The sequence below is a fragment of the Podarcis melisellensis genome (genome assembly GCF_964234715.1).
Source record: "Podarcis melisellensis genome assembly, chromosome: 13".
Classification (NCBI taxonomy): domain Eukaryota; kingdom Metazoa; phylum Chordata; class Lepidosauria; order Squamata; family Lacertidae; genus Podarcis; species Podarcis melisellensis.
The window spans coordinates 52,121,634-52,145,312 of record NC_138545.1 but is presented as its reverse complement, the minus strand read 5'-3'; the positions used below and the strand labels follow the sequence as shown (position 1 = coordinate 52,145,312).

The 23,679-nt window shown below is 40.7% G+C and overlaps 1 protein-coding gene across 1 annotated transcript; it reads left to right on the top strand.

Moving 5' to 3' along the window:
- Positions 1 to 42: 42 nt before the first annotated feature.
- TGFBR1 (transforming growth factor beta receptor 1) lies at positions 43 to 22,086 on the top strand. Its single transcript, XM_081885381.1, has 9 exons — positions 43 to 198; positions 7,604 to 7,855; positions 8,176 to 8,421; positions 11,093 to 11,323; positions 12,333 to 12,500; positions 14,473 to 14,629; positions 16,549 to 16,673; positions 16,759 to 16,889; positions 17,773 to 22,086. The coding sequence occupies exons 1-9, from the start codon at positions 48 to 50 to the stop codon at positions 17,896 to 17,898; spliced, it is 1,587 nt and encodes a 528-aa protein (XP_081741507.1). The 5' UTR covers positions 43 to 47; the 3' UTR covers positions 17,899 to 22,086.
- Positions 22,087 to 23,679: the final 1,593 nt, after the last annotated feature.

The following is a 23,679-nucleotide window of genomic DNA, read 5'->3' as shown; positions in this document are numbered from 1 at the left end:
GCGAGAGGGGCTGAGGCGGCGGCGGCGGCGGGGCCGGGACGGGGACAATGGCGGCGGCGGCGGCGGCGGCGTCTCCTCCGAGCCCGCGGCGGCGGCGGCGGGGCCCCTGCGCCGCTACTCTGCTCCGCTGGGCGACTTCGGCGGCGGCGGCCGGGCAGCTGCTGCTGCTCCTGCTGCTCCTCCCTGAGGCGACGACGGGTGAGTTGCCTGCTCCGCGCCCCGCCGCCCTCCGGCTCTCCCCTCGGCAACATGGCGCCGCTCCCCGGCGGGGGGGTGAAGGAGGAGAAAGCGCCCGGGGATGGAGGAGGAGGGAGAACGAGAGGACGCGGGCCGAGTCGCCCAGGCCGGCGGCCCTCGCGCCCTCACAAAGGCTGCTGGTGCCCCCCCCCCCCGCATTCGCCTCCTTGGGAAAAGAAAGAAAGCGAGCGCGCGCCGGCGCCTATAGAGTCCCGTCTGCGCGTGTTTCTTGCGGGGGGGGGGTTGCGCCTTGTTTTTGTATTGCCCTCTAGGGCGCGCCCCAGAAGCCGCCCCCTCTCGACCCAGAAGCCGAGGGAGCCGCGCGTTGTTCTCCTCCCGAGGGTAGATGCTGCTTGGCGCGGGGAGGGGGGGGTCTCTTGGGCTTTGTGGGGGCTTCGCTGGGGCGGGACGCAGTTTGGCTGCCCCCTCGAGCTCTTGCACCGAGCGCTCTGGCACCGATCCGGCCGTGTGTGTTGGAGGTGCCGCAGGAAGGTGAGGGTGGCGCCCCTCGGGATGATTCACGTTATCTCAGCACTTGGCTGAAACTTTGGGATCGAAACAGCGGAGGAAACCCGGCATTGTTCCCGCACCGTGACGGCGAGGCGCTGCGGAAAGCTTGCAGGGGGCAACTACCGGTATCCTCGTGGTGCTCGCAGAGAAAGAATGCCTGTGTTTTGAAGAAGTTTTTAAGCCTTGAGAATTTAACTGGTGTCCGCATTCATCCCAACTCGGTGTGCTTGCGGCTGAGGCCAAAACTGCACCGATGCCAAGAACCGCATTGAATCGTAAAAAGGATGGCAAAAATCATGGGAACTCAAAAGGCGTTGTGCCTGTTGCTTTAATGGGTGTGTGGGTGGTTGTAGAAGTTGCATCTACAGCTACTGATGTTACACTATTTTTGTAAGCAGTCCACAAAGCACTTCTAACCTGCTATGATCACAGCTGATCTGTATGCTGTACATATTGAAGACGCAGCACTTCAGTGTAACAGTGCAAAAACCTGAGTTTGGGGCATTGCATCCACCACTTGAGATTTCATTGCAAGCAGCAATGATACAAAATACACGATCTCAGGCATGACTTTCATGGACAGACATGACCCAATTTTGCAGTGCATATTTGTGTGGTCAGAAAAAGCAGAGTAAAAAACAGATCTGACATCACTGAGAATTTTAACTGAAGAGTAGCATAGAAACATAGATAAATACAGTGGTACCTCGGGTTACATACGCTTCAGGTTACAGACTCTGCTAACCCAGAAATAATACCTCTGGTTAAGAACTTTGATTCAGGATGAGACCAGAAATCAGGCAGCAGCAGCACGGGTGCAGCAGGAGGCCCCATTAGCTAGTGGTGCTTCAGGTTAAGAACAGTTTCATGTTAAGAACGGACCTCTGGAACGAATTAAGTACTTAACCCGAGGTACCACTGTAAATACATTTAAATGCATTGTGGCACCTCTGGTTCAAAAAATTAGATTTCAGTTGCAGACATTCTTGGATTCATATTTTATCAGTAGAGTCCATACATCAGCCATAAAAATGCAGTTTACATTTGTGCCCATAGGTCAGGCATCCCCAACCTTTGGCCCTCCAGATGTTTTTGACTATAATTCCCATCATCCCTGACCACTGGTCCTGTTAGCTAGGGATCATGGGAGTTGTAGGCCAAAACATCTGGAGGGCCACAGGTTGGGGGTGCCTGCCTTAGATAATACTGTACAAATGGTTCATCCAGTGCCTCACTGCATTGCTGTGGCCACCTGTGGCACATTGGTGAAGGGTTGCATGGAGACACCCAAAACTACCAGTTGTTGCTCCTTTGTGAGTGGCCTGCTTCTCTTGAGTGCAAGGACAGCCACTTGCAAAGGAGTAGTGACTGGTACTCTATGGCAGAGGTTTTCAACCAGTGTGCCATGGGGTGCCCTGAATGATGGTCATGGTTACCATGAGCAACACTAGCCTATGTCCTTTTCTTTCCTCTCTCCTCTGATGCCTTTTCACGTGTCTGCCTCCCAAAGGCTTGCGTGCTGTTGGTTGCAGCAGCCCTGGCTGTAAGTTCCCCAGGTGAATGGTGCCTATGGGGCTGGCCAGGGGGTGCTGGTTACCAGCAGCCAAGGTAACCTCAGACTAAACAAGCAAGCGGGTGAGAAAGCCCAGCCAGCCTTTGCTGTTGGGAATGGGCAGACAAGTCAGAGACCTGGGGCGGCAGCAGTGGCCGCCCGGAGGATTCTCCCGGAGGAAACACTCCACAAGGGAGGGTATTCGAAAAAGGGTGAGGGGCTTCCTGCTCTACAAGCAAGGGGTGACATAACTGGGCTCCTGAGCCCCACAGGAGCCACAGAAAGAATGTAGTTGGTCAAGGGAGCCATGGACTCAAAAAGGTTGAAAAACACTGCTGTACAGGATTGAATCCTCCTGTTTAACAGCTGATCAGCAGGGGGATTCAATCCTATGCTGTCTTGGTGTGCCTGCCCTTTAACCTTAATAAAATGTTTTTTTAAAAAAAACTGCATATTAAAACAGGAGTATAAACCCCTTTTAAAAGACATTGGCCCCACTGCAAGACTGAATCTGGGGTGAGCTGGACGGCCACTGGGGCAGCACAGGCTGAGTTGGCCTGATTTGGAAGCAGCAGATCAAGGTCACAGGGCAGATTGGGAGTCCATGCACAGTCCTAATGAGAAGAGAGAAGAAATAAGGCAAGATAGGTAACCGACCTATCTGTTTAGGTAGAAGTTTAGGGTTAAAATGTAACAAGAAGGCAGTGATACAGAAAGGCACCACTAAGTGACAGAAAGAAAGAAAGAGATGAAAGTACTGTAATAGAAAATGAGAGAAGAGACCGATGAGCTAGATGTGAATCTTTTTTGGATATCATGGATGCTGTTTTGGTAAATTGTAAAATTTGCCTAGCAAGAAAATTCTCCTGTGGCACAGCCTTGCAGGGAGTGGAGTGAGGATGATGTGGCGTCCCTGTTCCTTCTAACCCTGTGGGTGTCATTGTTAATGTGTGTTACTATGGTATGTATTTTTGAGTTTTTATATTGTAAACTGCCTGAAGGGTGGTATAGAAATTTAGGGTTGACATATTTCAAGAGGTAAAAATCTGGACATAAAAAGTTGAGCTTTTTTAGGGCAATCGCCTGATGCTCCCTCTGCCGCCACCCACACCAGAGCCTGAACCAGAGCAGCACACACACAACTTATTTTTTCTAAAAAAAATAAAATACAGGACATTTGATTTAAAATGTAAAATTCCCCCTGGGTGGGCATGTAGGACCCCCAAAAGAGGACATGTCCGGGAATTCCCGGATGTATGGCAACACTATGAAATTTAATAAATAATAATTACAGCTCTCACTTCCTGCAGCCAGACTACAGCTGTCACTTCCTGGGGCCCCATGATGACAACCCCTGGGCAACCAAGTTGCCCACTGCAGTGTTCTTTGTTTTCTCACCACAGTAGACACTTCTTTGTTTTACTCACCAAAGTAGACACTTCTGCATTTAGTTCCCAGCACACTTCCATTCTGGGAGAAGTCTAGAAAGCCATAGAAACAAAATAGAAAGTGAACAGTGTTGTTATTCCATGACTCCCTTACTGCAGGCATGTCTATGGGGCACTACAGGCGTAGGTGAGACCTAGACCTATGGTCTAGGTGTTCATTGGAAGTCTCTGATACATCTGTCAATTTATTGGAAAGCTGCTTTATAGAAGTCTCAAGCAGTTTTAATGCTTTATCTCAAAAAGTCCTCCCTGGACTCAGACACATTAAGACAACTGCTGCATTGTTGCAAATATCCCCTTCTTGGGCAAGGTGATTGAGAAGGTGATGGCTGGTGATGGTCTGCTGTAGGAGTGCCTGGATGAAGTGGCCCTGTTTCTAGCCCTGTTTCAGTCTAGCTTCACCTTGACTGATGGTTTTGTGTTCTGTTTTTTGTTTGTTTGGAAGAGAGACAGGAAGAGTGCTACCCTAATTATTTTCATATATTGTGGCTTTTGATGCCATTGACCATGGTATCTTGCTGGCACTGCTCAATAGATAGAGAGTTGGGAACATGTGTGGTGTGGTGGCTTTGCTGCTATCTCCAGAACCACCACCACTCCACTGGAGAGTAGCACTGGAGAACTTTGGCTGGGCCCCTTGGTGCTTGTGCTGTAGAGTCCTGCAGAGTTCTGTTCAATATCTATATGACTTTACTGGGACAAGTCAACCAGGGGTTTGGAGTGTTGATGATACCCAATTCTCCATTCCATCTGAATCAGGAGAGGCAGTTAAGGTGCTGGACCAGTTTCTGTAGGCAATGGCTGCCTAGATGTGGGGCAGTGAGCTGAATTGAATCCTGATAAGTTGGAAGTGCTGTAGAAAGGTGGGATTTGTGGGCATACCTTTTCCAGTACCAACCAGCTTGAACTTCAAGATCTGCTGCAGTCTTGCCAATGAACACAGCCTGTTTGGCTTGGCAGTCACGTAAGCTAAGGTTTTCTCTGTGGTGGCGCACCAATTGTGGAACTCTTTCCCTGCAGAATTGTGTGTGTTTCCTGTATTGCTGCTATCCCACTGACAGCTAAAAATGTTTGTTCAAGCCTTCAGGTGATTTTCCAGTGAGCAGTTTTTATGTTTTCCCAAGTTTTACATAATGGTTTAAAAACTATTTCTGATGGTAAATTGGATAATAGCTGCTCTGGGCTCCATTAGGAGGAAGTTTAGGGTTAAAATGTAACAAGTGAGTAAATCTGATATGTTGCAACAACAGGCCAGGTAACAGAGCTACAGAGAATGGAATCAGCCCCTTTGGCAGACCCAGTCCCCAAAGCTGTCCTCATGTCTGCTCTGGCAACACTGGTACTGGACCTAATCTGCAGCCTCAGTGGTTCATTTACCTGTTCATCTTCCAATATGATATATTCTGTTAAAGGTCAGCAATGCCCTTCTGTATTCTACATAGGACAAACCCAGCTTTATGGCTGGCATAGTTAATGGGTTTTATTTTTTGTTTTGCTTGGAGACCATATTGAGGGTTTTACTACCTGTCCAAGGGCTGCATGCCAATGTGCACACACACTAGGGAGTGTGGTTACACAGAAAGAGCCTGTACATGTACACACTTACACACACAGCAGAGTAGCTTGCACGTAGCTGTGCACACACAGATAGCTTGGCAGAGGAACAGACTCAGCAGCAGATAGACATATATTCAGCAGCACTTCTGCTTTCCAGGGCACTGCTGTTGTAGGAGGGTTCCAAAATTTTATGCTCCATTAATAAATGAACTTCCCCTCTACACCCCAATTACTTTAATTGCCTTGAAATTTAACCAATCAATTTATTCTGCATTAATATATTATTAACCCCCTCTTTCCTCTACATTGATTTCCTGTGAACATTGGCTTCATTTCATTGTGCCCCATTAAGACCTCCCAATTTTTTCCACTTCATTGATTGATTTCAGTTTCCTAAGTTAAATTGGTTTCACCACAACATTAATTGCATTGCTTTCCATCTATACCCCCTTTCTTCCACATTGATTCCCTCTCCATTTCAGATTGCTCACTGGTAAGTTTTGAAATTGCTGTAGGCACAGTCAGCTACTTCAGTGCTTCAGTTTGTCCCACTGCTGGCTATCAGGACTGATCATGCAAGATTATCTCTCTTGGACAGTGTAAACATCATCGTCAGCTACTCAAAGCACTACTTATGGTTCTAGAAGAAAACGCTGAAGACAAGCAAGCAAGTGTTCTCTAAGTGTTCTCTTGGAAGACTGGAAGAGAAGTTGAGGACAAAAACATTTGACTGTACCTGCAGGGCAGTCAACACTAAGAGCACCATGGCAATTCAAAAAGGGGGGGGAGGGTGTCAAAGGGGAAAAGGTAAAGGTACCCCTGCCCGTACGGGCCAGTCTTGACAGACTCTGGGGTTGTGCGCCCATCTCACTCAAGAGGCCAGGGGCCAGCGCTGTCCGGAGACACTTCCGGGTCACATGGCCAGCGTGACAAAGCTGCATCTGGCGAGCCAGAGCCGCACACGGAAACGCCGTTTACCTTCCCGCTGGTAAGCGGTCCCTATTTATCTACTTGCACCCGGAGGTGCTTTCGAACTGCTAGGTTGGCAGGCGCTGGGACCGAGCAGCGGGGGCGCACCCCGCCGCAGGGATTCGAACCGCCGACCTTTCGATCAGCAAGTCCTAGGTGCTGAGGCTTTAACCCACAGCGCCACCTGCGTCCCTCTCAAAGGGAAAAAAAGACCCCCTAAAAGGGGCCACTGCTCCTGACAGATGTAGGTGGCATGCTTTTCACATGGTATGGGGCTGTATATGGGCCACAGCTAAGCCATCTCTGCTCTATAAAAAAAAAAATGACCACAAAAGTGACCACAGAAATTGTAATATTCAAAAGCCAGTGAGGAAATATTTCAACCTACTCACAAATTCAGGAAATCTCAAAGAGACTGTAGTGTGGAACCATGAATTACAATCAAGAGGCTCAGTGCTATCACTTGTGAGATGAAGGATCCTTAACACATACGTGTTAATTGGCTTACCAATGTCAGAAAGCCTGCTTTCAAAATCTGCATTGTAAATTACCACCGGTCAGTACATAATTATCAGTGGTTTTTTTATGCATTTTATTTCCCTCTGACTTCGAAATCTCTGCCCTAGCCAAAATATATACCTGCAACTCAGGATAGCACTACATGCATCTGATGAAGTGAACAATGGTCCATGAAAGATTATGCCATAATAAATTTCTTGTTCTTTAGAGTACAACACAACCCTTTGTTCTTTTTTATGTGTTGTATTAGTACCACCACGTGTTAGTTGTTCTGTCAAAAAACATACTATCAGTGCACTCCAGGCCTGGCATGCACTCAATGCGGTTTTACAAAATATTTACTATGAACAGTTGACTGTCAGGCTATATCACACATTGTTTTTGAAATTTCCCACCAGTTTCAGAAATGATTTACAATATTATATAAAGGGATCCTGTTTGAGAAACTCAATTCATTTCACAGTTCTTTGGATTATTGTGAACTTATTTCATGTTAAGTTTACAAAAAAACAACCATCTGAAAATATGTCTGGAATGCTATTCTTTTTCCCAGATGTTGGCTGTCAACTTACCCAAACTGATAGAAGGAATTCACGTAGAAACTTGTCTTATTGTTACCTACACTAGCTGCTTTATCCCTGGATTTACTTGAAAGCTGTTTGGCAGCTATTGCACCAAATACGCATTAAGAAATTTATGCTGTTATAAATTAGCAATTAGGAGTGGAAGCAAATTTGGGGGCCCTTGGATTTTGAAACTCCAACAGTGTTTAACATAACTAATATGAACCTCTCTCTCTCCCCCCCCCCAGCTCTACAGTGTTACTGTCTTGTTTGTACAAAGGAGAACTTTACATGCACAACAGATGGACTTTGCTTTACTTCTGTAACACGGAACGGAGAGAAAATAACACGCAATAGCATGTGTGTGGCACAAGTTGATCTGATTCCCAGAGACAGGCCATTTATTTGTGCCCCCTCAACAAGTGAAGGAGTTATTACTGTGCCACATTGCTGTGATAGAGACCTCTGCAATAAAATAGAGCTACCGATTCCAACCCCAGGTAATTTTCCCCACTCCCAATTTTGAAAGCGTAATATGAGAAACAATATAAAATAATTTAGTTAAAATCAAAACAGATAGTGGAACAATCTAAGCATCCAATGACTTATTCACATGGTAGCATCTCCTGCTCCTGTATTGCACTTTTGATGTACCAAGTAAGTTTACCTGAAAACTGGGGGAAGGGGGAATCTTGTGTAGATATATGTCCATAGAGAGATATTTCTGTTTTATTCAAGTGCACAAACATATACAGGCATTGAATATATAATTGATAGGTTATTTTTATTTGTCTTCTGTGTCTCCCCATTCCCCTTCTAGGTCCCCTTCCAAGAAAGCTGCCTTCTAATTTAGGACCAGTAGAATTGGCTGCTGTCATTGCTGGACCTGTTTGTTTTGTTTGCATTTCACTTATGTTGATTTTGTATATCTGCCATAATCGTGCCGTCATACACCATCGTGTTCCAAGTGAAGAAGATCCTTCTATGGATCGTCCTCCATTTATATCTGAGGGAACAACTTTAAAAGATTTAATTTATGACATGACGACTTCAGGCTCAGGTTCAGGTAATAAGAGTCTCTTCCCTCTTCCTGCTGCCCTCTTCTCCCCCCCCCACCCCCCATATACCAGTACATAATCTTTTAAAGGGGGTAGTATTGTGCAACACAAGCATAGTTACTTGCTAAATGTTACGGGAATAATGATTTTGCGATTAAATTTTACTGGGGTTGTGAGGATATAGCTAGGCAGAAATCATAATTAGTTTATCCTATTGCCAGCAACTTGCGAGAAATTCAGATTTTAATCAGATTTCAAACCAAAAGTAAAGCTTGTTTGAAGTTTTGTTTCAGTGCCATGCTCAAATGCTTTCTTCTGTTGCAGACAAACCCTACCTAAAAAGTATAGATCTTGAGAGTAAGGTAAAATGTTGTTGAAATATACAACATTTATTATTTCTAATATCTGCACAATCTCACCAAAATGCTTGCAATACACACGGGGGGATAAACAGTATGGCAGGATCTGTGTATGTATTACCATCTTTTTTGATCTATCAAGGAAGATTAGACCTCATTGATTAATCCTATTGATATTAAGAAATAATGATATTTCTTAATATCAATAGGAAATAGTTTGAGGTATAGGCAAAAAGAAAAGGTCTCACTGTCACAGGAAAATGTCTTATCTGTAATCTCACTACTGCTTCCTTTGCAGGAGAGCTAAAGTGGCAGATTATTTTCCAGTGCTGCAAGGCAGGTACAGGCAGGTTGGGTAATACAAGTGCCTGTGCATTTTGCCTCCTATTGCTGGTTCTATGAAGGCTAGAACTTGCATGTCCCATCCCCCCATGTTAAATGAAAGTTGGGGCTGCAGGCTAGCAAGACTAGAATCTGGATAAAACCTGGCCAGGCAGTGAGTGACAGTGGCATTTTTCATTGCAGCAGCTATTTATTTTATTTCTGGAGTTCTGCTTCTACAGTCTCATGAAAAGATTTCATTACCTTTAATGGGGGGATGGGTGGAAGGTGAATCTACTCTGCAAGTTTTGAGATGGGTGAAACAGTAACCAACTGCCCCTTGTTATTTTGGGCCAGCCCTATTTGAAACAAGCTACCTTCATAAATGGTGTTTTGACATTTCCTTCTTCCAAAATCCATAGTTAAGATTAACCAAAGTTTGCCTGGGTTTGGAGATCACAACAAACTGCACAACAAGCTACATGCACCCAAGTAGAACATGGGTGGAGAACTTACCGCCTTCCTGCAATTTGTTGGACTAACATCTTGCAGCCTTGCTAGAGGAAAAGGGAGAGAGTGGGACCCATGTCTTGCTGTGACTCATCGACCATGGGTGACTGACCTGTGGTTTTCCAGATGTTGCTGGACTACAGACAATGATCATTCTTAACCACTGGCCCTGCTGACTGAGGCTGATGGGGGTTAGAGTCAAACAGTACCTGAAGGACCACAGATTAGCCAACTCTGCTCTAAACCACGGTTTGGTGTTTTTTACAAATGAGGTGAAACCGTGCACAGAGTAACCTTTTGGCATGTTGTGTAGTAACTGTTTGCTCAATAATACTCTGCTGAAGAGAGAAGTTAGAGGTACCAGTTACTGACTAGAAAAACCACATCAATATTTAATTGAACAACAGCTGAGAAGGTGTAGTTTCATGCCTTTAGTTTCCAAAAGATGCACTTACTGTTTCAGCCACCAAAGACAGTCTTGTCTCACTTTCCACAGTCCATTACTTAAAATAGAGAGTTCCTGTATTTGAAACCAAGAAAGAACTAGAGAAGATAGTTGCAAAGTATTTCTTGCTTCTCAGTTTTAAAAAGTAAAAAAGCTCTTCCTATAGCAAAGAAGGAGAAAAGACTACTTCCATATGGTCCTTTTTGTTCCTACCATGAACTTTGCTCCTTCCATGTCCCACTGTTGCTGCCATCTGAAGCCTAGATCAAAACCTGGGTCCTTAGGCCAGCATTTCAGAGTGGGGAGCTCAACACTACACACATATTTTGCCATGTTTACTAAAAACATATTTGGGAGCTATCTGAGGAAATTTGTGGAATTGTGGAACAACTTGAGGAGTGAGTGATTGGAATCTGTTCCCAGAAACTATGCCCTGTAATTTGTACAATTGCATCTTAGTCACATTTAACTTGCATGATTTTAACTGTATACAGTTGAAGACCTTTGGTTGAAATCCTGCAAGTTAAATGCAGGCAAGGCCCTCACTGCGCACTGACTTCAGAAGCCTCAATATGCTTCCACAAGATTCAAAGAATTACAGGAAGTTGGACAGCCCTGTAAGACCTTGCAAAAGTATCCCAGGGCCCCTGGAGCCAGCAGGCTGAGCTCACATGAGAGTGGCTCCAATGGTTTGAGTGTATGCATTTTTATGTATATACGGAACCCTTGGAGCTCAACCCCTGCAGAAAATGCAACTATACTGAATACCAAGCAACATCTTCCTGGTCTCCTTATTCAGGAACTAACTGAAACATTGACACATCTCAAAAGCAATATAGCACTTTTTGGAGATCAAAGCTATAAAACTGATCCATGTATCAGGAAAAGGTTGTGGTGCTCTATTGTGTTATAATATTGAAGAAAAACGGGAAGAAATTAGTTATCTTGGATCTCAGCCATGAATAGTGATTTTTTTTATCCAGTCAAGTAGCTTTAAAAGTAACAAACTTGGTCACTGTTTTCAAAATAAACTATTTTTTTTAGGTTTACCTTTACTTGTTCAAAGAACAATTGCAAGAACAATTGTACTTCAGGAAAGTATTGGAAAGGGTCGATTTGGAGAAGTTTGGCGTGGAAAATGGAGAGGAGAAGAAGTTGCAGTGAAAATTTTCTCTTCAAGAGAAGAACGTTCATGGTTTCGTGAAGCAGAAATCTACCAAACCGTTATGTTACGTCATGAAAATATTCTGGGGTTCATAGCTGCAGACAATAAAGGTTAGGTTTTTTTAAATTGCTTCTGGTCCCTTTTTGCTTGTTGAAATCTCATAATGCTGTCTGTTGCACTTTGTGTCAATTTGAAGTAATTTCTACATGGGCTTCACGTTAATGTTTGTGTTTCATGTATATGCCCCATATTGATTTCTATTCTGTGAATCATAGAGTTGTAAAGTTCAAAGGTGATGAATAAATTGCTACCATTCTTCATCTCCTGGAAATACCTAGAAACTTTCAGTGAGGAAAAAATGTCTTCTCTCTTTTGAATGAAATGCTGCTCATATAATTGATTTAGAATTGCAATGCACATTTATGAATCTGCATGGGCACTAAGATCAGTTATAGTTTGTAGGCCTGCCAGTAAGGTCAAGTAAGCTGGCAGGCACAAAACAGCCTTCACCTTGGTATTCCCATGTTGGTTCCTTCCATGTTAGCTTTCAGATGGCTAGTTAAATGCCAAGTCATTACCCTGTTTTAAATGACAAAATTGTTTTAATTTGTTTCATAGGATTACTAATCTGAATAAGAATCTGCTAGTAACTATTTTGCATTAGTTAATTTTTTTTAGGTATTGATTGTACAGTACTTTCAAAAAACTTAAGATTGTGAGTTTCTAGGAATACTTTAGTCTTGGAAAAGGGCATATAATTTATTTTAATGAATGAAGAAGAACATTTCAAATGTTCTGGTGATCTTTGTATTTTCAAAAACAAAAAAAATCATTATTCAGTTGTTTGCAATTACACAAACTGCTTAAATATCATGTACTAGATGATCCTTGGAGTCCCTTTCATCTCTGATTCTGTGACTTCATTGGGATTGAAACAGATGGTGTATGCAGGATTACAGCTTTCACCATTTCTTACGTTTTAGCATCAGTAAATGCTAAATAACTTAGTAGAAAGAGACCATGGTTAAATGAAATGCTTACCACATACAAGATAATAATAATGTTTATGTTTTGCTTTTGGAAATGCTTCATTTTATTTCTTCTGGTTTTCCCCCCCAGATAATGGTACATGGACACAGCTGTGGCTGGTGTCAGATTATCATGAGCATGGCTCTCTCTTCGATTACCTAAACAGATATACCGTTACTGTGGAAGGAATGATAAAACTAGCTTTGTCTACTGCCAGTGGACTTGCACATCTTCACATGGAGATTGTTGGCACTCAAGGTAATTTACTAAATTAAGTATGTAGCATTATTAATATGGACCTAATAGGAGAAAAAAATCACATGGTTATGCTTGTGTAATAAGGAGCTCCATGCCTCCTTATTGGTGATTTCTTATATATTAAACATATACAGTGGTACCTCGGGTAAAGTACTTAATTTGTTCCGGAGGTCCGTTCTTAACCTGAAACTGTTCTTAACCTGAAGCACCACTTTAGCTAATGGGGCCTCCCTCTGCTGCCATGCCGCTGGAGCACGATTTCTGTTCTCATCCTGAAGCAACGTTCTGTAACCTGAAGCGTATGTAACCTGAAGCATATGTAACCCAAGGTACCACTGTATAATCTCCCTGTAAAGCACATTAGACAACACATAGCAGCCTTTTTGAGCAATTTATAACAGCATTTACTTACATTTGAGATGCCTCATAAACTCTCATGGCAGTTTAGTTTCAGACAAAATATGTCTTTATATATCCCTATTTCTCTTCTAGTCTTAATTCTATATAAAACATACTTTGGTTAGTTTCCTGCTAATTTTGGGTTCAGATTTTAAAAATATGGTTTTTTTATTAGTTTGCATTTTTAATAGCAATAGTAGAAAACACATCCACGTGTTCTGTCAGTGTAGTATTTCCCTCCGCCCCCAACAGAGGAATTAGTCATTTAATAAATTCCTATCTATCATGTTATATGGGCAAATGTGAAACACTGAGATGCAACTTAGCACATTAACAAGTGTATGTTGATTTAATTGAAATTAGGATTGTCATAGTGGAATAATGGGGGCTGTTATTGGGTGTTTTTACTTTTATTTTGATTATGTATTTTGTGGTTTTACGTTTTGATTTTATTCTGTGAACTGCCCTGAGACCTGCGGGTTTAGGGTGGTATATAAATTGCAACAAATAAATTAAAAAATTAACAAAGTATTCAATACAAACTACTTTTCCCAGTGTTCAGTAATCAGTTCATCTGTCCTCCTCTCATATGTTGCAACTAAAATCCTGCTTGCCCAAGCAAGACTCAGAGGTAAAGATGGACTAAAAGAATGCCAATACTGTGTACTTTATGCATCTGGAAGCTCATAAAACATTTTATTAATGAGGTGTATTTCAATATGGGATTCTATATTATGTTAGAAAAATCTGTATTTTAATTGTATTTTTAATTGTATTTTAATTGCTTTTATTATTTCATCAAATTAAAATATTTTATTTTGTGAGATGCCCGGAGCACTTACGTTATGGAGCAGCTATGTAACTTCAGTTAAATAAATAAAGCTACTTTTTTACCGGGTCAGGCCATAGGCCCAGCTTGCTCATTATTGCCTGTGCCAGGGTTGCCAACCTTTGTGGGCCAGCGGAATTTTGAGAAAGTGCAATGGGCTGGTGTGAGAACATAGTATAAGACAAAATAGCTGCCACATCCAAAGGGGCAAGGGGAAATGCCACAAAATGATATTAGCACGCTCCTCTTCTTAGCCACCCCATTGGGGAGAGGATCCTTATCAGCCACTTCTGCACTCACAGGCAAAAGGTTTTTTTGCACCTTGCCTTTGTTCAGAACAGATGGAAAGGTGGTTTTCTCATCCTGGTATCCAGGGAAATGTTGAGTTATGGTCTGAATGACTAGTACCCAAATTTATTTAAGGTACTCAAATTAATAGGATAAGTAATTACTACAGCAGCATCAGTATTGCTTTCGTTGCATCTTTCCTAGGCACTCAGAGAGCTTCATGTTGTATCAGTAACCTTGTTCATATTTGTCAAGTGGTTAACAAAATTTATGTCCCCCCGCCTTTCCCTCTACAAACTCTTATACTTTGGTACCATGTATGAAAGTTGCTTTATTTGACTTGAACCATTGCCAAAGATCAGCTTTGAATTTCAATTTAAATGCATAATTAAGAAATTTCTAGGAAGATGCACTAGTTGATTAATAATTTTCTCTGTGTGTTTTTTTTTAATGCAGGAAAACCAGCTATAGCTCACAGAGACCTGAAATCAAAGAACATATTAGTAAAGAAAAATGGTACCTGTTGTATTGCAGATTTAGGCCTGGCAGTAAGACATGATTCAGCTACAGACACAATAGATATTGCGCCAAACCACAGGGTGGGAACAAAAAGGTAAAATTAAGACTCTTTTAAAAACAGAATATATTATATTAAGGAGACTGATAAACATAGCCCTAAACTTAATTGTACGACTCCCCCAGGGTCTCTTGGAGGAGAGCAGACATTCTAATAATGGAAACCAGCGCAGTGCAGTATTGTGCTGTTTGGGTCTTAAGGATCAGTTTCCCACACAACTGTGAAGCTACACAGATAATTGCTGTTTGTTACCATAACTTACCTAACAGTGTAACTGGTGGTGTTGAAATATTGCTGGTGGTTGCAGTAGTGCCTCTTCTCCTCACTTCGGCCTCCATGCCGCCTTATTGGTGAATGATCTAGAACTTCTGGTTAGTGCCTTCTCTTAAATAGGTGATCGGAAGGTGCTTTGTTCCTTTCTCCCATAGTCATCTTGTTGATATAATAAAAACAAAATAACTGAGAAGGAGAAGAGTGTGCCCAATTTCTCAGAACATTTATTTTTCAGTCACCCATACCTACCTGCCTTTTGCAGAATAATTAGTGCTTTGAAAATCATTGTAAATTATAATATAGATTTGTATTTTTAAACATAGTTGCTACTTAAGGGCAGCTAACGGCTAGGCTGCTTTAACCTGGCATGAACCTTGTTTTTGCAACAGCTGGTAAAGAGATAAACATCTATATGGACCATTTTATGTATGCCTATGTACTCGAACCTGTATCTCACATGTGTCTTCACTGAACTATTACTGTGGGATCATTCCGGAACACAATTACACACTGCAGATATTATTACAGTGGACCTGATTACTCTTTAAATAGCAATATCGCTTTGTTTATTTTTGAGAGATTACCAAACTCGAATAAAAGCCTGCTCAAATTGATCTAAAGGTTTAGTTACCAAAATGGCTAGATAGTATGTAAAATGGCTTTGTAGTTTGACACACAGGTGCAGGGATTAAAAAACAAACAAACCAGTGCAATGGTTACTTGTTACAAATTTCACATTGCTTGGTTTATAATCTTGAATAGATCCTATTGTAGAAGTAGAACTAGGCAGGGAAATGGCCTTTTATGGTGTGAAACCCAGAGGGAACTGCAGGGAAACTTAAATAGACCAAAAAAATTCCGATCTTGAGATCTGTAGGTGAGCAAGATCCATGAAATAAGAGAAGTAGAAAGTGAGAGGGGGTGACATGCAATGGCTCCCTTTCTTGGAGATTCCTTTACCCTGATATGACTTAGACTAGCCACATCTGCTTCCACTCTGGATTTCTAAATACTCTTCTAATAAAAAGTTTGAAAATATACAAAGCTTCCTTTTGGGATGACAGAAGGCTTGTGGAAACACTACTGAGAAGCAGGGAGATGAGGAGAGGTGTTAGAGTCCACAGTAAAACTGGGAGGGGGGAACTTTCATTTACCACACAACCTCCTTCAGCAGATATAGCACTGTTGTGTATGTATATACCACTTTTTCCTTTTCTGCCTATGGTGGGGTGTTCAGAACATCCTGCTTTCTTCTCTCTGCACACAATCTGCACCATGGCATTTTGAATCCTGTCAGGTTCAGTTGCAGAAAAACAAGTGTCTGTGCCCTCTTTGCGTAAGTCCAGTTTAGAGAGCAAGGAAATGGTCATGGAGCAGGAAGAGTCACACGTGCATAGCCCACATATTAAGTCACATAACAGGGTGTCCCTGTCCTGAAATGATTGGAGCTTCTGCATGCCTCTCAGTTATGCAGAAGCTCCTACTATAGTTACTTCTTTAAAGTCTTGGTTGACATGTAGAGCCAGGTCAATAGTGAGTATCTTGAGAATGTCATTATTGTTTAATGTCTAACTGGCAGAGTGGCTCAACTGTTTCTAGTGCCTAATTAAAGAGAAATAGAGATAACTGTGTTTAGAGACCACTGCTTGATAAATAAAACATACTGGTTTTCATTTTGATAGGTACATGGCTCCTGAAGTACTTGATGATTCCATAAACATGAAGCATTTTGAGTCTTTCAAAAGAGCAGATATTTATGCAATGGGATTAGTGTTCTGGGAAATAGCTCGGCGATGTTCAATTGGTGGTAGGTACAAACAGAAATGAAACAGAATTGACTTCAGATTCTGTCATGGCAACAGTTAACTTACAACTTGGTTTACACATTTTAGGAATTCATGAAGATTACCAACTACCATACTATGACCTGGTTCCTTCTGATCCTTCAGTTGAAGAAATGAGGAAAGTTGTTTGTGAACAGAAACTTCGACCCAATATTCCAAACCGATGGCAGAGCTGTGAGGTGAGGTTTTTCAAGCTGTATCAAAATGAGAATATTTTAAAATGTATAAAGCAGCTTAGTTTGATTTTTTAAAAATAAAAACATTGAGTTACATATTCAAAAATGAAATTGATTGTACCTTGAAGGATACCCGTTCACCTTATTTATGCCTTTAACTATGGGACATACCTAATCACACAGATATGAAATATATTAACAAGAATAGTGGTGTGGGGTGCAGAAAATTTCCCAGTGAAATGCTTTTCTATAGGAAATTTTCAATTTTTAGGAATGCATGATTTTATAAAATTATGGTAATTAGTAAGAGAATTGATAATACAAATCATATTGCACAGCTAGAAGGAAATTGTATTGGAGTTAAATTGTATTTAACTTTTCATGTAGTTATCCATAGGAACTGTACATGCCTACGCACACAAGCATATTAATATAGTTTTTCAGTGTTCTTTCTTAAAATTTAACCTGTGGAATAATAATTATGTTAATGAATTTTTACATCATAAAATAATGGCTAGTACTCCAATTCAAATTATCTTTTAGATTCTAAAACTTCACAATGTTTGAATTTTTTTCCAAGTAAAGCTTAGAGTTTGTTTGAAAATAACATATCAATCACACTAAGTGTACTTTATGGAATCTTCCACAGTCAGATATTTCAGTTCAACTGGCTAATGAAATTAATTCCACATGTTAATGCCACATTAATTAATTAATTAATGCCACATGTTAAAACATTAATGCCACAGCTCTGCTTACTAATATGCCAATCAAATATGCTAAATTAAATACCAATTTTATGTCAGCGGGAAATTCATAGCACTGAGATACAAAAAGATGGGAAGTTACGGTATGATAACTAAACTTCTGTTTCCCTTCTTTACAGGCCTTGCGAGTAATGGCCAAAATTATGCGGGAATGTTGGTATGCCAATGGTGCAGCAAGGCTAACAGCTTTACGCATAAAGAAAACACTGTCACAGCTCAGTCAGCAAGAAGGCATAAAAATGTAATCTTGGAAGTGTTACTGAAGGATACTTTTAAAGGACCATATCTGCACCTAATTTGTGCATTAAGAAGGCTAATTGTTCTACCTCACTGGGGGAACAGAAGGATATTCCTGCCTTTTGTACAAAATAGGAAGATCAGTTATTAGCCCAGGATTTCTATAGATGCAGTAAAACTTTGTACAGCTCCCAACCTTGCACTACGGACTCCTCTTTCCCAGGACACTTCAGCTTCAGTAAAACATAAACTGGTTTTCCAAGGATTAACGCTGGTCCCTGTTTTGTTGAGAACATGAAGATGATGCTCGTGCACACTATCGCACTGAAGGATATCTTGAAAGTTTCTAAAGCTATTTGCTTTGTTCATGATGGCACACTCTATATTCTGAACCACTCTTGGCTTCTTCTTATCAGACTGTGTAGTTTTTTGGCTACTAGGACACTTACTATTGGACGTATTTATCAGGATTTGAAGACATTACCTCATCCACTCTGGAAGAACATATACAACATATGCAGTTATATTTTGTATTTCTGTTATTTTGCTTCGGAACATTACATGCCTTCAAAATAGATTGTACTGTACCAGGAAGTGCCACTTTTCAATTTTTGTAATGCACTTCAGTAGGTATATGCAAAGCCTTTGGTGCTTGTAGAATGATAAAATATATCTTAACTAAAAGGGAATTTTATACTACATTTGGAATTCTTTTTACCAAAACCTCTTAATTCTGAAGACTAGGAATTTTAAGTATATAAATTAATTCTGTGCTGTTATTAAAGTTGTGCATCACAATGAATTGTGGTGTCAAAAGTGGCACTTAACTTTTAATGACCCGTATAGAGTACTTCAAGATTCTTTTAAAATTTGATATGAGGGCTTAATCCGAGAAAATAAATTTTAGCACTCTAATGTTATCTGGGGCAGGGGGATTTTTTTTCTGCACAGACCCTTACCCATTCAAAGAACAGCGCTCTTTACTAAAGTGTCACCTGTTTCCCTGCTTCTCGAAGGGTAATCCATGTGTAAAAACATTGCATTTGGGCAGCCTTATTGTATGCAGTCCTTGTGTGCAAAGCAGTAGACTTTCCCTAGCATCTGTAGCTGTTGTGTGATCTTGCTGGTCAGGTCAGTATGTGCTTTCTTAACAGATGGTTGGCACTATTGGCTCTGACCTCACCAAATGTATATATTTGGAGATGTGGTAAGGACTGAATCTAGGTCCCCACGCTCCTAAAATGTGGTGCCATTGGACTTCTCCATGCAGGCCAACTCCTGTTTGGTGGCAAGAGCTTCACATGTATTTGCACAGCTTGTGGCTCGCCTTGAAAGTCACTGCTTTGAAACCTCCATCTATTATTATTACTAAATCATAGTTGGATAGTAATATACCATTTGTTTTCTGGTGCATACAGGTAGCTGTAAAATTTGCTGCTGGATGTAAAATACTGTTACATCTACAATACTGAAAAACTGTGCTTGCGTTTTAAGGTGTATTTTGGGTTTCATTTATGTAAATCTTATATCTGGTGCACAAATCAAATTTCTATTAATGTATCTTCAAGCTAGTTACATTTATGAAGAACCATGAAAAACTAAAATCTTTTTTAAAAAAATACTTTTGATTTCCATAAAAGTTAAAATAAGCTAGCAAACAAAAACTACCTATTTAAGTTTGTCTTTCTTCAACGCAGACATGAATGAAAAGGTAAAGACTTTGCCCACCTGCAATTTTTTACAGTGATGTAGAATGAAAATAATATTGGTTAGCTGTACTGGCAGCCCCCCGTTTTGTGCGCATTTATGAAATTGCATATAATTGAAACCCATTGAGAAAGCCTGCAGCCGCCCCATTCCTCCCCCACCCACATCATTCCGCCCTTTAGTGATATTTCAGTGATGTCTTTACAGTATTACATTTCCAAGTCACTTTCAGGTTCAGTGTGGTGCATGTCTACACAGTCGCACAAATACTGAATGTGCATAAATAGGGGGCTGCCTGCATACCAGTTATCAATCCTTAACTTCCCATGATTCACTCATGCCAAAATGATTTTTCTATTTTAGTCTAGAGAAAATTATGAGGTTAATTTTTTAGCAGTTCTTAAAATAGACGTTGCAGCAGGAAAATTGTATATCATGAAAATTGTACTTTGTTATTTGTGGCTTCAGCTGTAATGATATAATTTTAGTCATGTTTTCCATTGATAATTTGTCTATCTCTTTCGAATGAGTGCCTGTATATATTACATAGAACTTTTTTAATCTGTTGCTTGTAAAGTCACATGTAGATTAGGGATGGGCATATCCTCTAAGGCTTCCCTCAGATTGGTTCTGGATTTCCCCAATTCTGCCCCTAACAGAAAAACCTGTACAGATCCAGTCTGAGTGGCTCAGACGGTTCACCTGTTCCCTTCCTTTGACTCTGCTATCCTATTGCCATCCCCCTCCCCACTGCCACTACCATCCCTTCCAACTTGCAAAGCACTTTCTTTTCTTTACCTTCAGGTATGGAGTGGGAATGGCACTTTTCTATCTTCCTGATTCACTTACCTGGTTTAGGACTGAAAGCAGCGTCCCTTGGTAATTAAGGTCCTAAAGGGCTATAGGTTGCCAGTTCTTAACAGCCACCGCTTTTGGTCCTTATGCCCTCAAAGCACATCAGAGCGCATCTGTTAAGAGATCTACAAACCATCACCTTCATTTCCCATTTTAAGGTAAAGCAAAATGATAGGTGGGGGGTGTGCTTTGGGGGCTAGAGGAACAGTGGGGAAGGAAGCTGGGAGCCATTTGCTAACCTGGATAATAATCTTCGAAATCAGGGGTGGAAGTCTTAAAAGCTTGCTTCTCTTTGGAGGTAATTTTTTAAGAATTCTAAAAATGGTTTCCAGTTTAGACTCAGATTCACCATCACAACACCTCTGATATGCATCTTTAAGCAGCTAGGCAAGTATTCATATTTTTTTCCAGTTTTTGTTTTGCTCTTGAGAGTCCATAGGGACCATAATATTTTGGCACTCAAAACATTTGAATGTTATACCTTTAAAAATCTGGTAAAATTTTGATGAAAGCTGTTGTGTAATGTGTACTGCACAGTACACATTTGTTTAATAAGGGTTTTTATAAAGTCTTTTAAAAAAAATAGCATTACAGTTGCTATTCAGATCTTGGACATATGATCCAATTGCTTACAAGACACATCAAAGGAACAGTAGCAAGCCTTGTTACTCAGATGTCTTGAGTGCTGTAACTTTAGGTACTCTTAATCCTTAAGAGTTGGAGTTTTATCATAACATTTTCATTTGCCTTTTCAGATTTTTGTAGCCTTTCACACCTTCATGTCTTGTAAACCTAAAAATATCTGTATATATGAGTGGCATAGTTTTGCAGCTTCATACCTAGTAAGAGGCTATTCTAGCAAAATAACCATCTGTCAACTGAGTGCCATGGATCCACTTTTTAAGCTAGCTCCTTGTTCATACTGTGCCATTAAAATGGTTTGAATGGTACTTGATTTTTTTAACATGTAAAAACTTGCTTTAAACTTAAATTACCTCTTAAAAAGACCAAGGTACATTTACCTCATTCTGTATATAAGGTTTAATATTTTTTCAGAACATTCTCAAGGTTGGCAATTACACGTCTCTTTAAAATATGAGTATTATATGCATAAACCTAAATCCTTGCTGGCTCTGATACAAAGCTCTGTGTGTGCTCTTGAAGATCTGCTAATGTGAGCTTTCCTGTTGGCTTCAGAGATTGATGTACACTCAAGGCTCTGATGCTGGTTTTGTAGGAGCTACATGTGCACGTTTAAACATCTGCATGTTTAAACCAGCCCTGGATCAAGCTGATTGTATATTTTGTCTTGTGCCCAGATTGCGCATTTCGTTTTCCTTTTGTATTTTTTTTGCAAATATGTTCTCTGTTTTGTTGAAATAGCACCAACTCTTTCAGAGTTATATGGGTAATGACACATTTTTACATTTTGGATGATAAATTTTGAGCATCTGTACAAATGTGTTACTTTTAAGCCTTATAGAATTGTTCGTTGCCCCATTTATGCTTGATAATGTATGTGCAGTAGAGTCTACGACAGAGGATTGTAAATAGTCTAAGAATGATTATTATTGTTAAGTGCTAACACTACAGTAGAAAATAATAAAAGCAATTATAGATTTTCTTTCTTCTTAGTAGATAACATACTTGTGCTTTCTTTTTGGGAAATGAAGCTGCTTGCTGTTCCTGTACATTGATATGTTTTGATGCCTGTTCTCTCCCTGCCCCCTGCCCCCACTTTTTAAAGGCATAGTAAACCTGTGAAAATTAAACAGAACTGCTGAGGCTCACACCAGGGCCCTTTGAACAGCAGTCCCCACCATGTAGTATCACAAACATCTATTTAAATTCCCCTACAGTTTAAAAAACGGCGGGGGTGGGGGTTCTGTTCAAGGAGAAAATATTTATAGTCCTGTTCTTAACAACCATTATTTGAATTCTGAGCTTAGATCTGTTGACTTTTATAAGCACTTAGATTTGACAAAAATGGAGGTGCTGGTTGGGAATAGAATTTAGTTGTTCATGGTGTCTTGAACTAATTAACATCTGTCCAAACAGGTATATTTCGTAAAATATCCTGAGTCTAAAAATAGATAACCTGCTAGAGCTGACACAAAAGTTTTGAAATAATTGCACTACTTGGGGGACATCAACATTTTAATATTACTGCTTCAATATATTCATTTTTAGGGAGCTGTACAGTTTGCCACTTTCCACAGCAATCCTAAGTTATGCTAAACAGTATGATTTGCATTGTGCATCCTATCCATTGTGCATTCTAGTCAACCTTGGATGTGCTGTATCCTCTCATTATTTCCTGCATCACATTGGCCACATGTCTTGAGTATAAGACTGATAGGCTGAACTTCAAGCATTGCTCTACCCCATGTAGCTTAATGGCACATGCCTTATTTTCCTAGATAAGGCTCTTCTCTTATTTCTATGCAGCCTTGATTGCTGTTCTAATTGGTTCAGAAGCAAACATAACTGCACAGCTTTCAGAAACTTAATAGTGGAAGAGGTTTTATGGGTTGGGACTTAAAACACAAGAAGGGACCTTAGGAAATGAATTGTAGTGTACTAGTCTTTAATATCTCATAGAAATCTCAAGCAAAGAGCATACATTCATGGCTTAATCATGGATGCACTGCTATGTGCTAGAGTGGTGCTGCAACTCAGCTCTGTCTCATCTGAGGTGAGAAAAGCTGCCCAGGTTCTTGACATGGATGCAGCAGTGGGCTAGATAAGGGCCACTAACCTGAGATTGAATCCTATGGACTTTGCTACCTCTGCCAGCCCTACAGGGAAACATAACCATTGTAGTGTCCACTGGAAAAAGTTTGCTGACTAAAGGATTTGCTAGTAACTTCCTGATAACATGCATATTGCTTAATTGTATGGTAGAAAGAGATCCAGAACAATGCTTAATTTTTCTAGGTTTACGGCATAATGCCGTGCCAGTGTTTGTGTCTGGTTCTGGAAAGGAGGGGTTTGATTTCCACTCCCATCAAAGTACGCCTGGTTCCTATCTCTTGGTGTGTAGGTATACCCAGTGCTTTTTTTCTGGGGGGACGCAGGGGAACACATACCCCTAAACATTTTGTGAATCTTTGTACTTTTGTCCATTTACTGTAATTATTTTTCCTGATCTGAACTATAAAATGGTGGTTTTCTTGAGTCAAAATGAGATTTTTTAAAAGATTTTTTTTAAAAAGAAAAAAAGCACT

Coding starts and splice junctions, on each gene's coding strand:
- TGFBR1 (XM_081885381.1), top strand. CDS start 48: ATGGCGGCGGCGGCGGCGGCGGCGTCTCCTCCGAGCCCGCGGCGGCGG. Junction 7,856..8,175: donor GCTACCGATTCCAACCCCAG/GTAATTTTCCCC, acceptor TTCCCCTTCTAG/GTCCCCTTCCAAGAAAGCTG. Junction 16,674..16,758: donor TCGGCGATGTTCAATTGGTG/GTAGGTACAAAC, acceptor TACACATTTTAG/GAATTCATGAAGATTACCAA.